General features: G+C 35.6%; 1 protein-coding gene across 1 annotated transcript; it reads right to left on the bottom strand.

Annotated features, from left to right (window-relative positions):
- Positions 1-3,618: 3,618 nt before the first annotated feature.
- Positions 3,619-19,511, bottom strand: LOC121414281 (phenylacetaldehyde reductase-like). Its single transcript, XM_041607405.1, has 8 exons — positions 19,405-19,511; positions 15,436-15,637; positions 13,033-13,214; positions 11,422-11,559; positions 8,646-8,852; positions 6,820-6,900; positions 5,012-5,133; positions 3,619-3,910 (listed from the first exon to the last, which is right to left on the bottom strand). Exons 1-8 carry the CDS (start codon positions 19,421-19,423, stop codon positions 3,791-3,793), a joined length of 1,071 nt encoding a protein of 356 aa, XP_041463339.1. The 5' UTR covers positions 19,424-19,511; the 3' UTR covers positions 3,619-3,790.
- Positions 19,512-27,084: the final 7,573 nt, after the last annotated feature.

Here is a 27,084-nt window from a genome sequence, read left to right as displayed (position 1 = left end):
AGGACTGTAAACCAGAAGGAATGTTGAGTGAGAACAGCTTGAGTAGTAGAGCTGATGAGGAGATGCTGGCTTGCGTCGGCGAGTAGAGATGATGAGTAGTAGAGAGACTCTACTACTCATCATCTCTACTCGCCGACGCAAGCCAGCATCTCCTCATCAGCTCTACTACTCAAGCTGTTCTCACTCAACATTCCTTCTGGTTTACAGTCCTTTTCAGGACTATTCTCAAGAAAGAATACTCTATTCTCAATCTCCACTTTCTCGCCTATCCACTTCCTTCTCTTCTTCTATCCACTGCTTCTATAACACTCCACATGGTGTACCGTAAACCACATCAGCAATTGTACATGCCACCATGCAAACCTTCAAACAAGTTTAGAATTACTGATCAATCTTTTTAGCACGCCTTTATTTTGTATTTGATTGCTTTAAAAAATGTATCGTTTTTAACGATTTCATGCGAAGGCTCTCTCTCTAAAAGCAGTATAACTTGGTATTTCTTTATTATTTTCATATCAAGTTTGTTATTCACTGAGTGCTTGATCACAGTATGATGATGCAAGATGGAATCTCATGGAAATGAAGAGACACAATTTTATTTTTTTCTAGTTGGCTTTGTTAATGAATAATGATATAGCATGATTCCTACAAGAACTAAATAATTATTGAAGCCAGCAAGCTTAATCCTTTACAACAATAAATAACCCTCTCATTTATAAATTCAGTGTTATAAAATGAACGGGAATAAAATGAATTATATTCAATGGCAATGAAAAGGCTTTCAAGGCACATTATTTTCACAAATTTTATTAGACATAATTCTTACAATTGTTTTTGTACCGTGCGCGTACTCCACACAAGTAAAGATAAATCAAATCGTCAATTATTTCAGATGTAAATTGAATACAAAGTGCTGAATATCAATTATTTTAAAGTTGTCGGAGCGGTTAAAATAAAAATATTCTACTGGTGACAAGTCAGGCGGAGGCAACTCATGTAAAGCTACATTTGTTCTTTACTATATGTTGTAAGATATTACTAACTACATTCTTAGACAAAGTAACCCATCTGTTGGTAAGTATGTGTCCTATCGATGAAAACAGTCAATATCAATCAAATTCTGGTAGAGTGTAATCAGTGAATTAGTTAATTTTGACCATGTGGTAAATATGTATCCGACCGATAAAGATAGTCAATATCAATCAAAATCCTGGTAAATTGTAATCAATAAATCAATATTTTTAAGAGTGTATAAGCATTAGTCAAATATAACTAGAATTACATTTTGACTCAGCTAATCCTTCTTTTCTCATCATTAAGTTGTTAAATTCCTTCTGATGGACATTATAATAACACGTTCATTTATCGGTTCACGTACTTGCGCGACCTCTAACTGATTTATCAACAGATATTGTATTGAAATAGGCTGTGACCTCACTTTTTTCGATTACCGTTGGGGGTTTGTACATGTATGTTTTTATCGAATCAGCAAAATCATTATGTATATATACAGTTATGAGTGATTAAACATATAAGAGACAAAATCAAGCATAAATCAAAGAAAACAACTTTTTTCTTGTCTTACACACCAGGGGCCCGCAATAGTATAACATTTTTCTATTGATTACATGGACTATGATGTACAAATCAATCGTGAAAAAATCAAGCTTGCGATTACTCGCCGCTAACGTTATTGTTACTGAATCCAGATCATGTTTATATCTTTTATGTATAATAAAAAAAATAAGTAAAACAAAATTCTCTCAGAGAAAGAGGTGAAAAGAACTTGAAACACGATATACCGATGGCAGGCCTATTATTTACAATGTAACACTTACTATTAGTATACATACCGCAAACAAAAATATGGATCAAAATATGAAACATACGAGGAGCCTATACTTATTCCAGAGCCCAGAATAGTCAAATTTAACTCGGAATTGCACCAGCTGGGAGTCGACTCTGATTCGAGTCAAAGTGACTCGTTTTCGAGTTACTTTGACTCTTCTTTGAGCGAATTTCAGCACATGCCATGCATACATGTACCATTCCATGTCGTATTCAGAAATAAAGGTGTAAAGCATAAAGGCGTTGGTATGGTAGTAGCACCCTGATTAATACCTATGCGTGTATAATGCACATCAATGACACTTAAATGACATTACTTACCCTGAACCTAATGGCAAAGATGAAACCTTTGAGCAAGGTAAAAATATAAACCTTCTTTCAACGTAAAATATCAAACACCAAAAATTTACAAGATGCATTTTTTATGGTCACGAAACATCAAAAAAAGGGTGATTATGCGGTGTCTGTGTTTACAACCTGAAACCTTAATATCTGTAATATTGATTGATTGATAGATTATATTTTTTCATGATAAAAACAATACAAAATGTGTACATTTAAACAATAAAAAAAATAATCATTGAATCAATAATATAGTGAAAAGGTATATAAATTTGAAACTTCAAACTTTGATGGGTTGTAAGAGATGTATAGGAAAAACCAAAAAGCTGCAAGGAACTTGAAAGGGGTAATCCCAGTTACAGAATACGATTGCGCAATAATGTGTATCATACTAAATCTCTTCACTTGGAAGTGTTATACCATGACTGTCTTGTTAGTAGCAGCAACCTAATTAATGCAGTTTTTATGTAATAACGTCATGTACTAAATTAATTTCCGAATGTAATTGTATAAAAAAAGTTATCATACCTCTCAGTCCAAGTTCAAGTCAAACGGAATAAAAGGTTTTTTATAGACAGTTTCGTGATGTATTATAAATCCGACAACGGAATATGGCATGGCATGTTGCATCATTTTGCAATTAATATGCAGGTACATGAAGATGACTTACCAATCCTTAGAAATATTGTTGTTGCATATTTAGTTCCTTTTTCTGTTTATTATTTGATATGAGAACATCACATATTTACAATTATAGAAATAGCACTTAACAATTAAAATATGATAAATATGATAGCCAAAATGTAGTAGTAATAATAAATAACAATATAACAATAATCATAATGATAATTATTTTCTTACGTTTGAAGTTGACCTTATCCCAAGTTCATATACATCCCATTAAAAAATGAATAATAAATTTTTTATTCTACCCTGCTTAGAAAACCAAAACCTACGAAATAACTGCTATATCATGATGAATAATTTGCATAAGAAGAATGCCCAAAATATACCACATCAGAGATTATAATCATGGTAATTAGGTATTTATACAATATATGGAAGTGAAAGGTTTGTTGAGATATATGTTAATCAGATATTTCAGATTATTATGTATTCTTCTTATTCTCTATTTTTCTATTGAAAGGCAGATATACCAGTTTACATTATTCAACACATATCAAATGATGCAATCATTTAAGAAGGTTTTTTTTTCTTTCTCTTTTTTTTCTTTCGAAAAAAAGGGAAGAACATTCAAGTGTTTTTTTTAATTACGTTACAATAATGATAACGCTTTGATAATAATTTTTTGTGGTTGTTTGATCTGTCTTAGAGTTTCAAAAATGTAAAATGGTGAATTTATTTATCTTTCACGTGAGTAATTATTCTTTAAGTAATTATTCTACCCTGTTCTCGGTTTTCTCGTGGTTGCTTAATCTTTATGTTTTCATTGTCAATTGTGTCTTTCTCTGCCAATTAAGTAATAATAATGATAATAGAGTATCAGATGTTAATTGTTTTTTCTTTTATGTATTTTACCATCTGTACTGTAAACTGCCGCAGTCGATGTGGCATCTCAATTTTGTCAAATTTATTATTTTTAGTCTCGTGGTTTATATCCAGTCTTCTTGACGATGAAACCACGATCGATACACGAATATGCCATGTCAACGAGAGATACCTTTGGGTCGTAAGGTGTGATGCCGAGGACTTGACGAAGCTGAGACGGAAAAGGAAGGAAATCGATAAATTTGATTAGTGTGAATGTGATAAAAAACATTAGGTGAGCTTAAAAAAAATACATTAGTGTGAAATGTTTTCAAAAGTTTTATTTAATTTGGCAGGTGATCAACTCTTATTCTAATACGAAAATCAGCATGACTGTCTTCGTCTGGTTATAGATATCTACAAAGACATTCTGTGTAGTAATGAGTATATGATCATGCAGTCGTTCCTGGTATGTGTTTCATAAAGCTGTTCGCAAGTTAAGAGTGAATTTACGAACGACTGGTGATCATTTCATGTTGTAAATTAAATTCACTCTTAAATGTTCATTTGTGATGCTTTAGCGTGTAAGAAAGGTTCACCAGTCGTTCTTAAAGTCGCTTTTAACTTACAAACAGCTTTATGAAACGGCCCCAGGTCCACTCTTGATCAGTAGAACACTGATTTATTACACACTTTTTATTTGAAATAAAATACCTATAAAACTAGGGTGCTATAAGGATACACATTGTTAGGTATTAAAAACTAATAGGCCTTCACCACGGTGTTTCAACATAACACCAAATAGTGATAAATTACCAACAAAATATTTTTTTTCAAATTCAAATCAATTTAATAAAACAGTAGGCCTACTCATCAAAAAGTCAGAAGACTTACAATGTGAGTTTACATTTTAAAAAGATTCATAACAAAGAAATAAATGAATACATATCATGCAGTGACCATTAAAGAAGAAAAAAATATACATTATGTTTAAAATGCAGTAATAGTATAAAAATCAATTTTTTTATTACACCATTGAGCGATGAACTTAAATCGTGAATTTTAAAATGGTGTATAATGTGGCATCAGCATATTTATTATGCGATTTGTCCATTTGTTATTCGGGCGTATTCATTCTTCTCCGTATCGATTCGTAAATGGCTTCACTGCAATTCGTTGCCACTCGTTAATGTTCCTTCTATTTTGTTGTTAATAGACCTTAAAGTATATATTTGAATTCGTTTCATTCGCGTGCATTTCTTTCATTTTTCCTATAATCGTCACCCTTCGTCCGCCCACATTCAGTCAGGTGTGAGAGGGCTTTTGTACTCACTCTATGATCGGAAAACTTCGGATAGTGACCATGAACTTGAACGATCTTCTTCGTGGTAGAGTCGAACCAGCTAAGGACTTTGAGTAAAAAGAATGGAGCCAATCTTGTCGGTGGATTATATCCTGGCAGGAATAATTATCATATATAGGCATATTATATTATGTTATATCGTAAATATATATAAAAAAAAATTAAAAATTAAAAAACAACAGCATTTAGGATATCAAGACGCTTTTCTCTACTTCCGTGGGAGGCAGGGGGTCCCTGTCTTAATTTTGAGGATAAGTGACTCAAAAGTTAGTGTGACCTCTCCCATGGTTTACGTTGGTAATACTGGGGTCATCGCAACACGTGATTTAAACCTTGGATGACACAGTCAAGCTAGTTCTTGTCACGCAGAGCACCTAATTTGGCACCGTATGAACGTAATTTATCTCTCAGTCAATGCCATAAAGTAATTACTGATGAAACTGATTCTTGACCAACAAAAACTATAATGCTAACTCCCGTATGAATGAGAACTTGGGGCCATGCCCGGCTGCCCCATCCCCAGGAAATAAATTCTTACCATTAGGAAAAAGAGAAAAATCGAAAAGGGAAAAAGAAAGCAAAGTGAAAGGGTGAAATACGATATCATGTTTCGATACTGAGTCATAATCTATTCCATTATTAGATTTTCATTACATAGACGAAAATATAAGCTCGCCATTTTTTAAGCTTTGCCCAGACGCCATTTTTATTGAACAATCTGATCTGTCCTTGCTTCAACCACACTGGACCTCCAGATAGATCTTTGTATTTATATTATGTTATGTTATGTTATATTATGTTATATTATGTTATTATTATCGCCATTCAAAATGAAATTTGTGTACATTATGATTTTCATGCGGTGAATAAAACCAAACTTAACCAAACCAGAGTAATCTTATTTATGAGCTATAGGGCTTACGTCCCTCTGTTCTTTGTAAAATTCATTTTAGAGAGTCAAAATTCATTTTAATACTTAGTTAATTATCGGATTATGATATGCATCAATTTATTTTGGCTATTTCCCGGTATTTTTAATTCTGTATCTGGATAAGACATCATGATGGATCGGAATATACAAGTAACTTTTTAGGCCATTTTCACACATGAATTTTGAATCATCATTGTAAGTGCTTAAAATGTCACGAAAGCTCCGCCCCCCCCCCCCCCTCTGGAGGTCAAGTCTTTCACATGCAAAATTCGTACCATAATTTCACATCCGGGGTAGAATTTGAATTCGTGATTATGACTAGCGTTCGTGATTCTAATCATGTTCTAGTTTGGTTTCACACGTGCTAAAAATTCGTCATTATCTTTATTTTCACTGGAATCATCGTTCAAATTAAGATTTGGGAGGGGTGATTTACTAGCATGGACTGATCGCTTAGGCTTATAGTTCAAAGGTTTAACAAATGTTTAAAAATTCAGAAGGTTATTTTCATTTTCATCTTTTTATTTCAAAATTTGAGCGATGCTATTTAGAGTGTAATACGATATTTGCTAAAACTATACGACAACACCCGTGCACTGCTCTTAGAATCATAAAACGACCGCCTCATTCCTATTATATTTAAAGTATTAAAAAAAATGGACAGATGGCCAGAGAAATAAGAAGAAAAAGATAGCGAAAAGAAGGAAGAGGTCTCGTCATGCTATTTCATAATACCAATATTACTACACTCAAAAAGACGTCATTTTAAGGGTCATGATCCCCCCCCCCCCTTAACACAGCCCGTAAAATTTATGATGTTTGGTTAGAAACAAGACTATTTACGTACCTTGTTTAACGAACTCTTCTCTCAGTGCTTGAGACATCTCTTGAAACCACATTGTGTATGGAGAAATAATATGACGATTACCTTAATAAAAAGACAAACAATGAGAGATTAAACTAGGCACTCTCAAATCATTCTCCAAAACATATGAAAGAAAATTGTTTGAATGGAAACTAAACGATGCTGAACAATTATTATTCATGCTATATCCTGCAGACGTTAACACAGTGTAGAACAGTGTGGAACAGTACGGAACAGTATGGAACAGTATAGAACACTGTGGAGCAGTACAGAACAGTGTGGAACAGTATGGCACAGTGTGGAACAGTGTGGAGCAGTACAGAACAGTGTGGAGCAGTACAGAACAGTGTGGAACAGTATGGCACAGTGTGGAACAGTGTGGAGCAGTACAGAACAGTATGGCACAGTGTGGAGCAGTACAGAACAGTGTGGAAAAGTATGGCACAGTGTGGAGCAGTACAGAACAGTGTGGAACAGTATGGCACAGTGTGGAACAGTATAGAACAGTGTGGAACAGCAGGCACAGTGTGGAACAGTATGGAACAGTACAGAACAGTGTGGAACAGTGTGGAACAGTATAGAACAGTATGGAACAGTGTGGAAGAGTATAGAACAGTGTAGAACAGTACGGAACAGTGTGGAACAGTATGGCACAGTGTGGAACAGTGTGGAACAGTACGGAACAGTGTGGAACAGTATGGCACAGTGTGGAACAGTGTGGAGCAGTACAGAACAGTATGGCACAGTGTGGAACAGTGTGGAGCAGTACAGAACAGTATGGAACAGTGTGGAGCAGTGTGGAGCAGTACAGAACAGTACAGAACAGTATGGAACAGTGTGGAACTGTACGGAACAGTATGGCACAGTGTGGAACAGTATGGAACAGTGTAGAACCGAACGGAACACTATGGAACAGTACAGAACAGTGAGGAACACTACTGAACGGTGTGGAACAGTGTTGAGCAGTGTAGAATAGTATGGAACAGTGTGGAACAGTATGAGACTGTGTTGAAAAGTATGGAGCAGTGAGGATGAGTGCTGTACCAGTGTGGAACGCCACGGGCCAGTGTTCAACAGTATGGAAAGGTACATTATGGAATAGTTTATGTGGAACATTATTGAGCAGTCCGAAACATTATGTGGAATTATCTGAGTGTTTTAACACAGAGAATATCGTCTTTACATAGCCCATCAAGTTAATGCACTGTGAATATTCACATTGACCTGTTGTCAATAGTGTGTAATTATCTTCACACTATCAAAATGAGCAGCATAGCATTGTGAACACTCACACAGTGTGAAATCACTGTCATACTATTCATTTTTGGCACTTTAATGCTGTACACATAGAGCACAATGTGTCAACCTGTGCTCTTATAAACGGAAAAAGATATTCATCAAAGTCTTTACAATCGTGAACAGATTATTTGAACACATCTATGTAAAATGCAAAGACAATTAAAGTTTGGTAATGTGGCTTTTAAACATGGTATGAATTGAAAATAAATACGATAGTAAGCAGAAAACCAAAATTGTCGTACAAAAATGTAATTTAGAATATTGAGGTAGAACCTACCACAATTGGGAATTGAATCCCCTATCCCTTTCCACACCCTAAGGATAAGATGGTTAAAATGACTAGACCGTGACTAGTTAGTCAGCTGTATGTAAAAAAAATTTTTATTATCATAGTTGTAACAAATTCTGTCTCGTTAAATTGGTGTGAAAATATGATAAATTATTAATTTGTTTTGCATAAATAACACTTTGATCTGGTCACTTTCCAAAGACTATGAATAGAAAAATACCATTTGCTTCGGGTAGTGTCATTGCGATGACGTGTGCCTTAGCGACATCACGGACGTCACACACCGGGAAGCTGAGCTTTGCAATCATGCCTGGATCGCGTTCCATCAGACGTCGTACGATCTCTACGCTGGTACCTGCTCCTCCACACAACACCGGCCCCAAGACGACGGATGGATTGATGACGGCCAGCTCGAACTTCGAATCAGCTACAGTTAAAAGTAAGCATCAGTGAAGTAATGAGTAAAAAAATATGAGGTAAGCGGCTTACTTTAGGCTGCCTAAATCATGTTTGGGATTGGGTGGCAAAATCAATGGCGTAGACAGGTCCTTAGACCTGGGGGGATGATCCCTAGCTAGGTCATATATATATACAGTGCGTCCCACAAAAAACGAAACCGAGATTTAGAAATGATTTATCATAACTTAATCACAAATACAATAGACAAATGACCTACCATTGTAAAGCTTAGAATCTCCTCTTTTATCTGAAATTACTAAGATTATTTTTCATTCACGCATGAGTGAGCAACAGCAATTTTAAGAGGGGATACCAAAAAGTCACTTGGCGGGCCGTATCTCGGTTTTAAAAGGAAAACCATATTTTTAAGAAGCTCAATATGTGCTCTTTAATTTGATACCTCAATTACAGAAAATGGTCAAGAAATAACAAAGTTCTGTATATTTGAAATAAGGCTTGAATTTCAATAATCTCATAAAATGAAGCTGTTTTACAGGCTAGCGTTCAAACTCCCTCGACACTCCGTTTTGTTGACGATCAGCCATGTATTAGGTCTTTTGTTACCATGCGTTAGCTTCTGTGGGAAACCCGTTTATTTAATGATATTATTGAAATACAAGCATTGTTTCGAGGGATCATAATTTTTTTACTTCTTGACCATTTTCTGAAATTAAGGTATCAAATTAAAGAGCAGATATTGCACTTTTTAGTCATAAGATTTTCTTTTTCGAAATTCAGATACCCCCGCCAAATGAGTTTTTGGCAACCTATCTTCGAATCGTTTTTTTTTCACTCATGCGTGAATGAGAAATAATCTTAGTAATTTCAAATGAAAGAGGAGATTCTAAGCTTTAAAATGGTAGGTCATTTGTCTATTGTAATCATGATTAAGTTATGATAAATCATCTCCAAATCTCGGTTTCGTTTTTTCTGGGACGCACTGTATAATAAGTAATTCTAAAACAAATTTTTCATCACATCGCAATTTGCGCTCTCATTAATTTGTTGAAATATGTTAACCAATGCATCATATTCATAATTACAAATGTCCTCAAAATATCAAGTTTTCAGGAATTGATATCAACAAATTCCCCGCTGTCATATTAGGCTTATTATATTAACATTAACATTTTCATTAATTCCTAATAATTAAATTGTCCATTTTTTAGATGGAGAGAACTTTGAGAGAGCGATTCCGCTTCATGGACAAGGATGGTTGTTAAATGTGACCTAAAGCTCCCGAGGGGAGGGGGGAGGAGATGAAGAGTTTAAATTAATGACATTTGTCTAAATCAGTACAGTGGCGTAACTACGAGGGGGCATGGGGGGCACATGACCCTCAATCGGCTGACCCCCAAAAAAAAACGGGGAAAGGGAGAAAAAGAGGGAGAAAGGAAGAGAAACGTATTGGGAAAGATGACATTATTGTTCATTATAATATTATATAATTATGTTATGTTATATTACATAAGAAACATTTTAAAAATAACTTTATGAAACATAATTTGCTCAGGGGTTATGTCTTCATCACTCCTGGTGCTCGCATTGTCTGTTTACCGAGATATATAATCCTGTTATACCAAAACCTCCCGTTTTCAAGTCAATTTACGCCAAAATGTCAAATATATTTCCTCGCCCTTCGAGTTATCATTGTTTTATGTTCAATAGTATGCTTCTTTTTCAAAACTACTTAAAGTGATTGCCCCATTTTAAGGTCTTAATATAAAACATTTGATGTCCGTGCTAACGTTCGCAGTAGTGGATTGGTGCAATATGTCTGCTCTCCATAAATCCCTAGAATCAGTCCTTAAAATGTCCCCTTTTCTGATGTGAATATGAAAATTTTCAGCTCGCGATTCGCGCTCGCATCAATAATTGGTTAGTAAACTACGTATAGTCTTCGTGAATTCCTACAAACAAGCCTTAAAATGCCCCCCTTCAGGTCTGAATTTACTAAATTTTCAGCACATAAACATTTATGTGCATGTTTATATGTAATTCTAACCAAATCAGCAAGCGCTTATTGGCACTCGCATTAGGTGATTATGGTGAGATGTGTATACCCTTAATGGATTCCTAAAATAAAGTCCTTAAAATCTTCCTGTTTTGGGGTCAATATGTACAAAAATTCCAGCTCGTGCTTCGCGCTCGTATTATTTAGCGAGACAGGTAAGTAACATGATTACAAAAGATTGATTATAATGTCCCTTTTTAGGTCTGAATATCAAAAATGTTAATCTCGCGCTTCGCGCTCGCATTATTTGACTAGTGAGATACATATCCCTTTAATGGCACTGTCCTTAAAATGTCTCTATTATATACCTGGAGACTGGGCGCGCTTCGCACGCTCACTAAGCGACTCAATTTTTTTGGTGGTGCCCCCCCCCCATGCCGTCACCCACGGTACGCCACTGGTCTAAATTATCATGAGAACGAAGAGAATATTGGGGTTGATCAAATTGGCTTTAATCATACTAATTTTGAATTTATTTTAGCAAAACAAACTTTGGGGATAAAAATAAGGTAAAGTTTGTTACCTGGAAGTTTTTCAACGAAATCCCATGCGGCTCTTTCAGCGAGTGCCTTGCTTTTGGCGTACGCATCTATTAGACCCAGCTTCTCCACTTTCAACCATACTTCTTCTGTCAAAGGTTCTTTAGGGGTTTCAGCAAGATCTTCAAAGAAATATCATGAAATCGCACGGCTGAATGAAATAATGACCCATTCATCATACACTGCAAAAACACCGAAGTTAATTTAACACCAGCCTGGAATATATATATAATATGTCAACACCAGTTTGATTTTTGGTCTGACATCAGATTAGTTTTTCAGTATCGGTTTTCCAAACTGGCGTTGTTTCAAAACTTGTCTGGTGTGGACCATAGTGTGTGAACATATATTATAGTGCGTATATAGAATACGGGCTGGTGGGAAATCAACACCGGTTTTTTGCAGTGTATAATCCTACAAGAAAATGTAAAATTTGTAAGAAAATTCAAATTACCTTTATGGAAAATGCAGAAGAAAATTACTTCTCCGTTTTTTTAACAAATATATTTGTAAATGAAAATTTGACGATTATAAGTTATAGATATACAAGAGCCGAAATCATTTCCGATTTTTTTATATATATTTACGCAATATACCATTAAAACAAATTACATTGAAACGAGTTTGAAGAAATGTTACTGCTATATCAATCATTTCCAAAATTTAACGAACATATCATTATAATTCAAATATGTTAGCAAAATTAAGAATACAGAAGTACTCAATGTTTGTGAGAATTTATGTCATTTATCAACTGATGACTTTAATTTATTTAATATGTGATATGTATATTGCATTAGAAATAGAAATGAAAAAAAAGTCCCTCGTAAGAGGTTTAAGGGGTAGGCCCTACTCCAGGCTGAAAATCAGACCCCCCCCCCCCCCAAAAAAAAAAAAAAAAAAAAAAAAACCGGAAAGTTTCATCAAAATCGAACAAGGGGCCCGTTGCATAAAACTTTTTACCTGAGAAAACTCAGGTTGTTTTTACATGAGTTTTTGCCATGTGTTAAAGTCAATGGCAGAAATCCGACTAACCTTAGTTTTCAGTTTTTACCAGAGTTTTCTCAGGTAAATAGTTTTATGCAACGGGCCCAAGGAATAACAAAGCAATGAGTTGTTAAATGTTTGCATTATTTCTGTAAAGCATTATGCATGACCTCATGAATATGTACTGAGCACGCTGAAGATGCCATATCCCCACTTATCATTTTGTATTGTATTAGAAAAAAATTATAATTATTCAAATGTTGTCCACCAATAATGAAAAAATTGAATTGACAAATCATTTAATGCATAAAATATTATAATACGATTACGACTTATTTGTTAAAGCGGGAACCAATGTTATTAAATGAATGAATTTCAAAATATATGATTTCATGTAAAAACATACGAAATTTTTAAGGGAGAACATGAAATACGGCGTGCATACAACTATATTTTAGAATAAAACATTGATCAATTTGAAATTCAATAATTTAGATATTTACCATCAGATTTTGATGAAATTTTCCTCTTATTGCTCGGTGGATGGTTAGATATTTTAGCCGGGAGTACCCCCTTTAATATAGAGAAAAAAAATAAGTCCTTCTTACCACTGATAGCTGCACATGAACTGGTTACCACAACTCTTTTGACCCCGCCCACCTCCTTACATGCCTGGAGAACTCTTGTTGTACCCTCTACAGCAGGCTTGATGAGTTCATCTTCATGCTTCGGAGCAGCCATAGGGAAAGGACTAGCTGTATGGAGAACATGACTGCACCCCTGCACGGCTCTTTATAACAACAACAAGAACAACAAGAAATGAATGATTACTTTTATTTCCAGCTACAAGCACTATAAGTTATACATCTTTCTTCAGAATACTGATTTATTTTCTAGTACATTGTAGTATGTACATTGTGGCCCGTATTCTTAAGTCAGGTTTAACTGAGACCATGTCCTCACTCTTTGTTAAATTTATGGGAAGCCAAAATGTCAGAGTTATACGCTTCTCATGTTAACTCTGTCCTTTTCCTAATTCTTTACTTGCGAAGACAACTATCTTATTTATCCTTGCCAGACAGTTAAGAATTATTTGAGAGTCAAATGAGCTGCATAATTCATTGTATCTATACTGTTAAATATTTATGTAACGATTGGCTTTCAATAGTTAAACCACAACTATAAACCAGAGTTTAAAATAAACCTGACTTGAGAAATTCAGGCCTTTGGTTTTAAGATTCTGATTTGTCTTATTGCATACATATCTCTTTCAATTGTTTGTGTACTCATGATACATATTTTTTTATTATTTTCTTGGAAATGAGAAAAAAATCAATAAAAGTGAAACTGAAATATGATTTTTTTTTATTGATTCGGGGTGTGTGTGAGTTTCTTCAGTAAATAGCGAATGCACCCAACTCGTACATTTTAGCCGAAGGTGGCTCCAGTGTATATTGATGGAGGAGGTGAGGATGCAAGACGCCACCCATCTTTCTCAATGAAATTACACATCCCTTTCATCCTCTCCTCCAGTGGCGGACCGTGACCCGAGGAGACAAATCATTGGAGGGGCACAGCATTGTTCAGTTACAATGCAGTGCTCCTCCAATGATGGTCCGCCACTGATTTTCCTCATAAAACCACTTTTTTTATTATTATTTTCTATTTCCCTCTTCCCTCACTAATCTAAATAGAATAAGGGTGATCGCTCCCCACCCCTTGTATTGGGTTAGTATTTTTATCTTTATCCGCTGTCGACATTACAACCGTGTAGGCCTATAAACATTCCCGGATTTCCATACATGTACATCTGTAACAATCACTGAAAGAGTCTTCCCTATACATAAAGAGAATACAATAGATAACAATGAAAAAACATAACGCTGGAAATTTCATCGATATCGGATGCAAAATAGATAAAATATAAAGATATGATAATATTTCGTTTATTTTTCACAAAACAATTATCACAATGATATGCAAAAATAAGAGTCGGAGACAACTTTTCTCGGGGACAAGACGCATAAACATTTTCAAAGAGCGAACGGACCGAAACCAACGTGTCATGGGGCGCTTTTGCATTATCTATATAAATCGAAGAATATTTTGTGCACAATTCAGGTGAAAAAAAATCCGTTGTGTGCGGCCATGGATCATCACTCACACTTTCATTGTTGCAGATCTGAAAATTATCACGATAGGTGAAAAAAAATGACGATTCCACATATACACAGAAAAAAAGAAACCTTACTTCGCTTCAGTGGCGGTCCGTGACCCGGAGGAGACAATTGATTGGAGGGGCACTGTATTGTATGTGAACAATGCTGTGCCCCTCCAATGCTTTGTCTCCTCCGGGGTCAAGGACCGCCTCTGCTTCACTTAAAGGACAAGTCCACCCCAACAAAAAGTTGATTTGAATAAAAAGAGAAAAATCCAACAAGCATAACACTGAAAATGTCATCAAAATCGGATGTAAAATAAGAAAGTAATGACATTTTAAAGTTTCGCTTAATTTCACAAAACAGTAACACATCTTGGATGGTATGCAAATGAGGAGACTATGATGCCATCCACTCACTATTTATTTTGTATTTTATTACATGAAATATTCTAATTTTCTCCTTATTTTCAAGTGATACAACGATTAATTCCTCCCTGAACATGTGGCAATAGCATTGTTTCATACTATATGTTTCAGTCAAGTTGGTCCTTATTGCCAAATATTAAAAAAAATGAAATATTGTATAATTCAAACAATAACAAAAGAAATAGTGCGTGATGGACATCACTGACTGACTCACCTAGTTGTGCATATCACTGTTTTTTTAAAAATAAGCGAAACTTTAAAATGTACTATACTATACTAGTTTGATTTTCTCTATTTATTCAAGTCAGCATTTTTCTGGGGTGGACTTGTCCTTTATTAATAAGAAGAAGTAGAATATCTACTATAAATATTCTGACCAAAGAGTAGAGAGAGAAGAAGGGAGGAGACAGTGAATGTCCCTTACTCTTTCCATCCTTCATCTTTATTCAAGTCAGCTTCTACCAGTTCCAGTTCATGGGCAGGGTTCTGACAGAGTTCCTTGAGAGGACCTACTTTCTTGGGGTTGGTAAGACTCCTGACCGTTCCTCTGACCTTGTAACCAGCTTCCTGGAGTTGCTTCACGATGTGGGTTGCTATGTAACCAGATGCACCCGTCACCAAAACTCCTGTAATGAATGAATAGAAGGACAACATTATTATCATGTGACTTGGGTTAGTGAGATTCGAATATTTCTTCTGACAATGTATCCGGCTTCTTGGGATTGCTATAAGAAGTGACGCACCCGACACACCCCTACATGTGCATGTAAGAATAATAGAGATAACGCTTGTGCCTTGGGTTAGTAACAATTCGAACGTTTTCTCTGACCATGTAGCCAGCTTCCAGGAGTTGCCCTGAGACCTCTGTGGCAATTTATTCCACCAGTTAGTTCGATTCCATGATAGAAAAATCAGCCATTTTCACATTTTTCAACCTGCTGTCCAAATGAACGAAGAACATCAATTTGCTTTGTGGTAATATAAAAGTATTACTCGGGAGACATGCAAAAAAACTGACAACAAACAAAATATGTTATTCATAGGTGAATTAGAGCTTAAAATGTTGCGTGTCGTATGGGACATTTCTGCGTCCCGTACGACACACAACATTTTCTTCTATAATTTACCCATAATCTTTTTTGTGTGTTGGTTATTAGTTTTTCACATGACTACCCACTATAGAAAAAAATATCTTATTGCTCAAGCATTCGGCTAGGAAACTAGAAATTTTTGTCAAAATGTCCCGTACGCCACGTATGGAATCGCCCTTTTCTATGTTGTTGTGGCTCAAAGTGAAAAAAAGCTATAAAAATCACAAAACTTCTTTGACGTCTCACAGTATAAACGTCAAGATGAACAAACCTTAATTCGAACTACGTGATGCATTTGTAATTGAATTCACAATAGTAAGGTAAGCTGCACAATAGCTGAAGACTGATCTTGGAATATGTTGCTTGTGAAATCTGCAGGGGGCCCGTTGCATGAAAGTTACCATTATCGTAAATTTGCCATGCAATAACTTGCATGATTTTGAATGACTGTCGAGTTAGATGGCAAAGATACCATGATGATAATAATTAGTTTGATAAAAACTGACTCGTGTAAGCGAAATGTAAGTTGGATCTTCTTCCTCCATGCTTGGACTAGGTGAAATATTATCAAAGCATTTTCAATGAAGAAAGGGTTTAGTGTAATAGCTTTTTTTATAGATAATTCACACAGGTACAATGGGTTGGTCATAATACCGGTGTGTTGGTCGATATAACTGTTGGCCAAGAATATGTCGAAATCAATCAAAATTTTACGGTTTACTTTTCGGTTTTTTTTGGGGGGGGGTCAAACTTGACCGATATTTATGATCGGGAATATTTCTAACAACGTAGGCCCTAATTGTTAAGTCGTAAAGTCAATAAATATGAAAGTGTGTTTTTTGATAATTGCAAATCATGCAAATAGGACTTGTGTTTACCAAGTAAGGAATGTTTGAAATTTACAAGGTCATTTTGGGTCCACGATGAGATGTTAAATATTGACTCGGTAGATGGTAGTAGATTTTCGGTTTTGTCCTGATAAGATTCCAAATCTTTTGTTTAATGTGCCGTTACATATTGGTCGTGTCTTTCAGAGCACGTCATTGCCACGATGTGTATGCACTATACACGTACAGTACGTCCAACAAAAAAGAACACGCTTTAGAAATTATTTCACATTAATAAATATGTTTTTCGTATCTTGTCTGCAGACCAACAGCTTAGGTAACCGTTAGAGCATGGAGATTAAGAAATCAATTTTCAGGCATATCAGAATTTGAAATCGATCTCTGGAGCCAATAAGGACGACACATTCCTGATTATGTGCTGACATTAACACAGCTTGTACTATTTTATCAAGTGTGTTTTTCCAGAGCAGACAACGTGAAACTAAACTTAATACCAGCTCTCACGATCGTGATGTGCATATGCTAGATGCAGATTTCATTTTTGTTATTTTGTTGTTCTTGTTTTTTCCTACTTGCTGAACTACCTGGATGTTACTGGAAATGATAATTACATAGGCCATTGAAGTAAACCACGGTCATACCGCAGCGGGAAGGGGCCGGGGGGCATGTTGCCCCCAGAAATTGTGAAGACTTGCATTTTTACTGAAAACATAGATAAAATTGACCAAAAGTTTGCACGAAATCCTTAGATTTCATTTTACAAAATGCAAAAGGGCCCCAATGGTAAGCTCATAACAGCACATGCATCAGAAATGTGTAGTCCTTCTTGGCTCCAGGGATCGAGCATCTTATTCGCACGATTATCTAAATGAAATATTAGGCAACTTTCTTAGGAGCTGCATAGGAGCACTGATCAATCGATGTGTTTATTCTGTTAACATATACTTATACCCTAAAAAATTAAGTGCTAATTTAGCTCTTTAAGAGCGTGTATAGTGACTGCACTTCGGAGTGCTGATTTGTCTAGTTCAAATTTGAACGAGAAAAATCAGCACTCCGAAGTGCAGTCACTATACACGCTCTTTAAGAGCTAAATTAGCACTTCATTTTTTAGAGTGTAGTGTTATACTTATACCCCAATACATTACAATAGTGTCTGTTAATTTGAATATTCTGTACAAAGCAAATGAAGCAAATACTTCTTTACATACCAAAATTGAAAATGAATTGAACTTGAATTGACTTCCTAAATAAAAGTAACTCCCTGGTTGCACTAATTATCACATCATGAATATGATAAGATTTTAAGGGCATAAGGGTTTGTCAAGTCGTTTCAAGGTATATTCCTGCAATACCATGATACCCGCTGAATGTATTCGACGTCTATCTCTGTTTATCTATTTTGTTCCTAAATAAGCACATTTGACCCCTTTATAATGTCTTCTTAGATAGAAACTTTTCAAAATTATGAACCCACGAAAAATAAAACTTCTAAACTTCTAACCGTTTTTAGACGTGCATGTATTTTGGCTTCCAATGAAAGTTTGTTGACCTTTTGACCTTTCCCTGACCTGGTCTTCACCCTTTATTATCTTCTGGATAAGGACTTCTGACGATGGACTTATCAAAATCGGAAATAAAGAAGTACACACATGCATAAAAACACGGACAAAATGAGCTTCTTTAACACCTTCAGTGTAATTTGCCATTAAATAACGAAAGTTCGTTGACCTTTGACATTTCCGGTCATAACTTTTTAACAAAAGGTCAAGAGTATATGGTTGTGTACACTTCTTTGTTCAGTACAACAAGACAAACAATTTGATGTGTCATTCGACAGAATTGGGGCAATTTAAAAGATTGACCGCTATTGACCTTATTAAACCTGGTCAAGATGACCATTAGAAATTTGTCACCAAGTTAAATCACATAAAAGTGAAAAATCAGACTTAGCCAATTTGTCGAAGTATTCGGTAAATCATGACATATGCTGCCTGACCTTTCCCTGAAATACCCCTAAACAAGAACAGCGATATTGTCACGTACCAGGTCCGTCGGTCGTCGGTTTTTACCTTTACACACCATTTGGTTTTGTAGGGCCCCACCTTCCACAACTCGCGCAAATCTGACTCTAAACACGTAGTGTTGGGGCAAATAGGACATCCTTTATCAAACTTTTTAATTTTGTTTTATCATCCCCGAAAATTTGACCCTAAACACGTAGCTTTCCTAGCGAAATAGGCTCCTATTTTTAATAATTTTGGTGTTTTTGATACCCTTATCGCGTTACATAAGGAACGTGCCCTATCGTGAAAAAGACATCCTTTTTATGTGTTTTGGGGGTCGCGCATGTATCCACTCGTCAATGTAAGTGGCCCCCCGGGTGGAAAGAAACACAAGTCATTATCAAATTTTATATACCAACAATTGAAAAAAAGAGTTCTTTTTACTTACTCGTAACGTTTTCAGTCATTGTTTGTATAATCAGGCGTTTTCCTAAGCAATAACAAGATGAGGCTATCCTATTGATATTGTGGGGTATATTATAACGAAACTCCACCTTTCGCGCAAGCTTAATTGAAGATGGTATTGATTTTGTAAGTTTGTATTGAAAGGTGCTCGTCCGTTTCTGCAGTGTGCGTAAAACGGTCGTGCAGATAAAAAATAAACAAGAACTTTGTACCTCTCTTCTCCTATCCATTAATTGTGCTCACCACACGTTATATACAGAATGAATCAGCATAATATGAATTCTCAATAATGAGTCAGCGTTTTTATCAGCGTATTAATTACCATCATGGTTTGATTATGTTTTAATTATTTATGCGGTTTAGAAAAACGGGATATCATGATGGGATTAAAAACCCTGATACTTTATAATCTTCACATCACTTTGAATATCGATAACGACAAATTATCAGGTGTCGCTTTTATCGATATGAGAAAAGCATTCGATACTGTTGACTATTATTTTTTTCAAAAATTTTAAGTATTGGCTGTTCTGATAGCAGTGTCCAATAGTTTGTATTATATTTAGCTCATCGAGAGCAGACGGTTTGTTTTAAAGGGACTACTTCAAATTCGTCAAAAGTGAGAATGGAATTCCCACAAGGCTCCATCCTTGGACCACTTTTTTCTATCTATATCAATAGTTTACCAAAATGTATTCATGATGGCATTGTGGATAATATGCTGACGACACAACTCTAACAGTCAGTGGAACTAATGCTATATAAGTAGATCAAAAGCTAACCCAAAGTATGAAAAGTGTATTCTTATGGCTAACTAAAAACCGTAGTAATGCTGATAAGACGAATGTGATTCTTATTGGACCAAGGTCGATTCTCAACGGAGTGGAAGATTTTCTGTCACACTAGACATTATTTTTTTTGTACCTCTAAACGAGGGATTTATTCATAATTCATCACACATGTCATAATAAACTGAACATCACAATATATTTAACATTTTCTCCGGCAATCTATCTCTTATCTGACTTCTTCAATTCTTTGTTTGTAATTATTCTATTTTCCATTTCTCTTACAAAAAGGTATTTCAAACTTGAATCTCTTCTGTCTATACCATATCTATTTCTATTATGCAACATTTTATGTATGCACCAATAGGCGACTGTCATTGTTATATCTGTATTTATATCAGTATTGATTTTTAGTAAACAAAAAGTATTCACATGAATTTCGACTTTAAAAGTATACATAACAACACTCTTAACATAAGAAAAGAACTGTTTGTTCAAATCACATTCAATAAAAGCGTGTACTAAGTCTTCTTTGACATGACAGTGCGGACAATAGTTATCGTCAGCAAGACCCCATTTAAAAAGATTACTTCTAACGGGTAATAAATTGTATAAAAGTTTAAAATTAAATTCTCGTAAACGAAGCTCACCTATACATGTCAAGTTTCTTTTAAACACAGAAGACCAGTAAATATCAGTCTGCAGTATATTTTCCCAAAAGATACAACATCTATTCGTATAATTCGGTGTTAAACAAATCAGATTATAAAAACGTTTACTACTTATGTCACTCGCTGCGACGAGCCTTTCTCCAATTAAAAAAGTAGGGGTTTCAAGAAAGTAATTTAAATCATTCGCTGTCTGTATATTTGTATAAAACTGTTTTGACCACACTTTTGGAATAGCTTTCTTTAACTTTGCATAATCAAATAACATATTCTGCTTGCCTTTCTTTGTTGTAAGGCGAACTAGAATTTTTTTCCATAGAAACAAACTGTCCTTCCTCAAAAAGATCCTGTACATAAATAATCCCACTATTGAACCAATCTTCATAAAACAAAGACTTATTATTCCAAACAATGTTCTTATTATGCCATATCACTTGTTTGTGAATATACATGTTTTTAACAGAACCAGTTTCACATGTAGTATTATTGTTTACATAACTCCATGCTTTTAAGATTTCCAGATAAAAATCAGGTATATGAACACTTCGAAAGTCTAATAAATTACAATCATAATTACAGTGCAACAGAAGATTTAAGCCACCGATACAATTATAAAAGTAATGAGACATATCTTTCCATGGACCTTCACTATCATCTAACAGTCTTCCAAGCCATCTTAAACGAAAACTGAGTATTTGTTTGGTGATATCAATCATTCGTAATCCACCTTGGCTATAGTCTTGTGAGAGTGTACATCTTTTTACTTTTTCAACCTTAGAATTCCAAATGAAATTAAAAATTGATCTATTTAGTTTCTTGATATATATTTGCGGAGTCACATCTACTGTCATAAGATGAATTACTTGACTCAAAGCAAGCGATTTTACAACGGTAATTCTTCCGAAAAAAGTTAAACATCTGCTCCTCATTATTATTTTGATTGAGTAGTAGAGGTTCGTGGATATAAAATACCCTAAATATTTAACAGGCTCTGTTGTCCAACTAAGATCCAAATCAGAAAGATGCCATCTTTTACTGGTATCCCCAATCCAAAAAACAACAGTCTTGTCTTTATTTAATTTTGGACCTGCAATGTTTCCAAATAAATCTAATTCACTTAATATATTAAGTAACGACGGTTTATCTTTAACGAAGAAAAGAGTGTCATCGGCGTACTGTAAAAGTTTTAAGACGGAAGTGCATCCTTTAAATTCAATACTTTTAATTCCATCATTTTGCCTTATTCTATTTGCCATAAATTCAGCTGCTAATATAAACAAGAGTGCCGAGAGGGGGCAGCCTTGACGTATCCCTCTTTTGACAGAGAATGTTTCCGAGATCCAACCATTTACAATAACCGAACTTGTGATATTAGCATAAAGAACCCTTACCCACTTCTGGAAGTAAGGTCCAAAATTCATTTTTTCTAGACAACTGTTTACAAACTGCATATTAATAACATCAAACGCTTTACTGAAGTCTACCAACATGATCGCTCCAGTTTTCTTATTCTTTATTGTATAGTGAATCACATCTTTTACGAGTCGTACATTATGGGCCGCCAGTCGACCTTTAACATAACCAGTTTGATTTGGGTTAACAATCCGAGATATAATTTTTTGTAATCTGCGGGCTAACACAGCTGCTATGACTTTGTAATCACAATTTAAAAGTGTTATGGGTCTCCAATTCTTTAAATTCAGTCCGTCTCCTTTTTTTATATAAAAGTGTAATGAGACCTTTCCTCTGAGTGTTTGACATAGTTCCATAACTATAACATTCATTCAGTGCTTCGACAAGCATATAATGTCGGACCAAAACACCTGATAAAATTCAGTCGACGGGAATTCCGTCACAACCGGGAGCTTTATTCTTTTGCATGGAGGAAATCTCACGCTTACATTCCGTAATTGTCAACAAACCTTCACAGGAATTTTTATCATTATCATTCAGATACAGTATATTTTGTGATTGCACATATTCTTCAAAACTATCGTCATTTGTATTTTCATCAGTATATAAAATACTATAAATTTTCATTGTTTCTTTTAAAATATCATTTTCTTTATTGAGTTTTCTTTTCCCATTTACTGATCTTATTTGGTTTATACCTTTTCGAGAAACGTTTCTTTTTTCCAAACTTAAGAAATACTTTGAGCTTCTTTCTCCTTCATCCATCCATTTTACTCTTGCTCGAATACCTGCACCTTTTGATTCAGATTTATAAATATTTTCGAGTTCTTCTTTTACTGATTTATAATTCATTTCTGTTTCAATATCATTCTTTTTTTTCATCAATCTGTTTTCCAAGAAAATCCATTCTTTCCTGTAAAAAATCTTTTCTCTCCTTTTTCCTTTCCTTATTTTTACTGCAAAATTTTTGTGTGAATTCACGAACCATTATTTTCAATAGTTCCCACTTTTCGGAAGAAGTAAAATCTTTAGTTTGAATCTTACATATAATATTACGAACGTTGTCTTGAAAGTTTTCATTTTTCAAAATACTAGTGTTCATTTTCCAATAACCAGGACCTTTATTGTTGTTTTTAATTTTAATCTTAAGCGATATTGCGTTATGGTCGGCTCTTATTGCCGGTCTAATATCTGATTTTATTACTCTGGGCTGTACATTTTTGTTTACAAGCCAATAATCTAGTCTTGATGCGATTCGTAGAGATTGGTTTCTCCATGTAAATTGCCTGCATAATGGGTTCATTCTTCTCCAGATATCACAAAGGGAATATTGTTTTAACAGTTTACAAAAATTCCGTGGTTTTTTTTATAAAATTTACTGTAGGTACCTGAACATCACGAGCATTTAATACACAATTCCAATCTCCACCTAAGATGAGATTAGAATCTGAATAATTCACACCATTCCTAGTAAGAAAAAGTTGTAAATTTCTAAAAAAAATCTCTCATTATTTTTTTATGTAGGTTCATATATATTAACAAGAGAATAGTGCATAGTATCAATAACAATTTTCAGAAGCAACATTCTCCCAAAATTATTCTGTTTTACAGAAATGACATCAACATCAATTTTTTGATTAAAAAGAACTGCAATTCCTGATGAATGATTCGATCCATGTGGAAAGTAACATGGTCCATGCCATTCATTTCTGATTAAATTCTCTATATCAGTTGTCCAATATGTTTCTTGTATAAAGTTTATATCAGCTTTTTGTCGTTGGAACCATCGAAATATCTGTCTTCTCTTTTCTTTATTTCTAAGTCCGTGGACATTAAGACTGATCAAATGACAGACTGACATCAGGAAAATGGATGTGGATGTGTTAAATCGTATTCAAATATGCTTATTTCTTTTTTGATTGTCTTTTGATTCCTTTCTGCTTCCTTTTTTGACTGTTGACGCTTCCAGATCTTAAACGAGGTCGAACACTCTGGTGACTCAGCTGAGACATCAGAGAAACGAGAATCAACATGACCATTAGCGTGATGTTGACTTTGCACTGGTGTATCGCTGTAGGAAACTCCAGACGCTTGGTCTTGTAGAGGAGGCGAGTTGTTGCTGAAAAGATCTTGTTGCGGGTTGCGTGTAGCGGAGACGAAACGTGTTATCTTCGATTGTGATGTTGTATCGCTTGACGCTCGATCGCGATTACGGTTGGGTCTTGACGGTTCGCTCTCATCCCCGTCGTTGCTAGAATCGTCGTTCGAAGATTGCGACTCGAAGATGGGAACCACATTTTCCGTGACCTTGCTAACTGCCTCTCGTTCTTTCTGCAAGAATGTCGTGATCATGCTTTGTTGTGCTATTTGGCGGTTGATTTCGTTTGGTCAAGGAGCTTCAAACTCTGTTTGAAGCTCCTTGGTTTGGTAGATGGTGATGAGGCATCCTGTATTCCGGGTTGAGCGGTGTCGTCACGAGAAGCGGGGGAAGGGTCTGGGTCTGTAGTCGTGCAGTCTCTCTGATGGAGGCCAGGTTTTTGACAAAAGCCACAGATCACTTCATTCTTGCACTTGGAACGGTGATGGCCCCTTTCCAGACAATTCGAACAAACCGTGGTCGTATTGTCGTCGGTGATCTGATTTGGGTGGAACACCCTCGCTTTGAAGGCGCCAAAATTGACAAACCTTGGCAGGGATTGGGAGGGGTTTTCGATGTATAACACTCTGTCCCCGGTTAGACATTCTGTCAGTTTACCATCGACAGGAAGTCTTTGCAGTATGATCTTTCCCACTATTTTCAATTTCCTAGCTTGGAATTCATTCAAGATAACATCATCATGAATAGATAATGGCAAATTCTTGATCAGTACTCTGGTTAGATTGCCCTGGCGAGCAGGTAGGTATGGGTTTAGCTCAAAGACAGTGACACACAGTGGCGGATCCAGAGGGGGCGCCCCGGGCGCGCGCCCCCCCTATTTTCGCCGGATTTTTTTTTTTTTTTTTTTTTTTGATGGTTATATTTACTGGATTGGTACAATGTAGTCAATTTCAAGGGCTAGATCTAGTCAAAACTATATTTTAACTTACGCTCATGGCCTTTGTGTTCGCACAAATGCACCTCTGTCATACTGTATTGCAATATGTAAATTCCGGAATTCCAGGGCGCGCAAGTCGATTGGTTGGAAAGTTGCACCACTTGTAATCGGGAGTTGCAGTGCAGTGACCAGTGTGAAGATGTTGGATTGGATATCATTTTTTCCCGAAATTTTGTGTTTTTTGTAACATGCGTTTGTCCGTCTTTATGGCAAATACATGTAAATTGTAAGTAACAGATCGCGAGAGAAAGTGTCAACGATGCGAATGATGTCTATCCCCGAGATTATTCTTCACTCAAAGATGAAGCCCTGTATCGGGCGCCACGTGCGCAGCATTATCATTCTGCTTTGGTCATGTACGTTTTCACTGAAATGTATAGGTCAGACATATTTGTATCTAATGTAAACTAACTTTTACACTTTCTGGTAGATTCAGAGGCATATTATCCAGGGCGCCCCAACCATAGGCGGATCCAGGGGGGGGCCCGAGGGGCCCGGCCCTCCCCCCCTATTGGCGGAGCAAAAAAAAGAAAAAAAGGGGAAAAGGAAGGAAAAATGAAAAAAGGAAAAGAGAGGAGAAAAGAAGGAAGGCAAGCATAAGAGGAGGAAGATGAGTGAATAAAATAAGATAAGGGGAAATTATTTTTTTTTTAATCTTTCATGTCGGGATATAAAATTTTTGCTCGCGCTTTGCGCTCGCATTGCCTTTTAGGTGATATCTTGCTCATTATTATCACCCGTATCAGACATCTGAGCTGGTCACCGTATTGCCCTACATTTTCTTAATATCGGGAAGGGTAGGTATATTGTTTGTATTTTCCTCGGTCTCAATGTGCGCATTTACTTTGCATGCAGAGACGACGCAAAATATACCTTTGTATTTTCCCTGGTCTCACATCCGGGCATTTGTGGATGCGTATAAAGAGCTTAAAGTGACCCCTTTTCAGATCTTAATATCATATATTTTTAGCTCGCGCTTTGCGCTCGCTTATTGATTTTCATGGTAAAAAAAGGTATTTAGAATACCCAAATTCTAGGTCGATATCTCAAACACACGTTTATTCAGATACGCACCTTGTTCTCTATTTAAATAATTATCCAGTTTCAGATAACAATATAAAAAATTGTCTGCTCGCGCTTTGTGCTCGCATTATTAATGTATGAAAATTTCCAATAGCTTAACCTTTTCATGATTTACAAAACATGAATAGAGTGTCCAGAATTTTTCCGCTCGCGCTTCGCGCTCGCATCAATAATGTTCAGTTTTTCAGTTATTAATGTAAGGAAGATCCCCACTTCCTCATCCTTTTCATGATTTACAAAACTTGAAAAAGAGTGTCTCGTTCAGTAGGTCTAAATCACGAAATTTTTTGCTCACGCTTCGCGCTCGCACTAATCGTTTAGTTATATACCTATTCTGTTAAGTTACAAAAAGTGCTTAGAATTTCCATTCCTTAGGTAAAAATGTAAAAAAATTTCAGCTCGCGCTTCGCGCTCGCATTATTTGATTTTTAAAAATATGTAAAGTCTTCATGGCTAACTGCAAGCAAGTCCTTAACAGTACCTTTTCCATCAGTTCATTTTTGCTCGCGCATCACGTTCGTAATAATCATTCACTTGCATACACATCTTTTTTCAGGATTGCCCAGAATGTTCAAAACTTTTAGAAAAAAGTAAATAAGATTCACCCCAAAAAAAT

This window comes from Lytechinus variegatus, chromosome 4 (genome assembly GCF_018143015.1).
Source record: "Lytechinus variegatus isolate NC3 chromosome 4, Lvar_3.0, whole genome shotgun sequence".
In the NCBI taxonomy this organism is placed as follows: domain Eukaryota; kingdom Metazoa; phylum Echinodermata; class Echinoidea; order Temnopleuroida; family Toxopneustidae; genus Lytechinus; species Lytechinus variegatus.
Note: the sequence above shows the minus strand (reverse complement) of the source record. Positions and strands in the feature narration are given on the sequence as shown.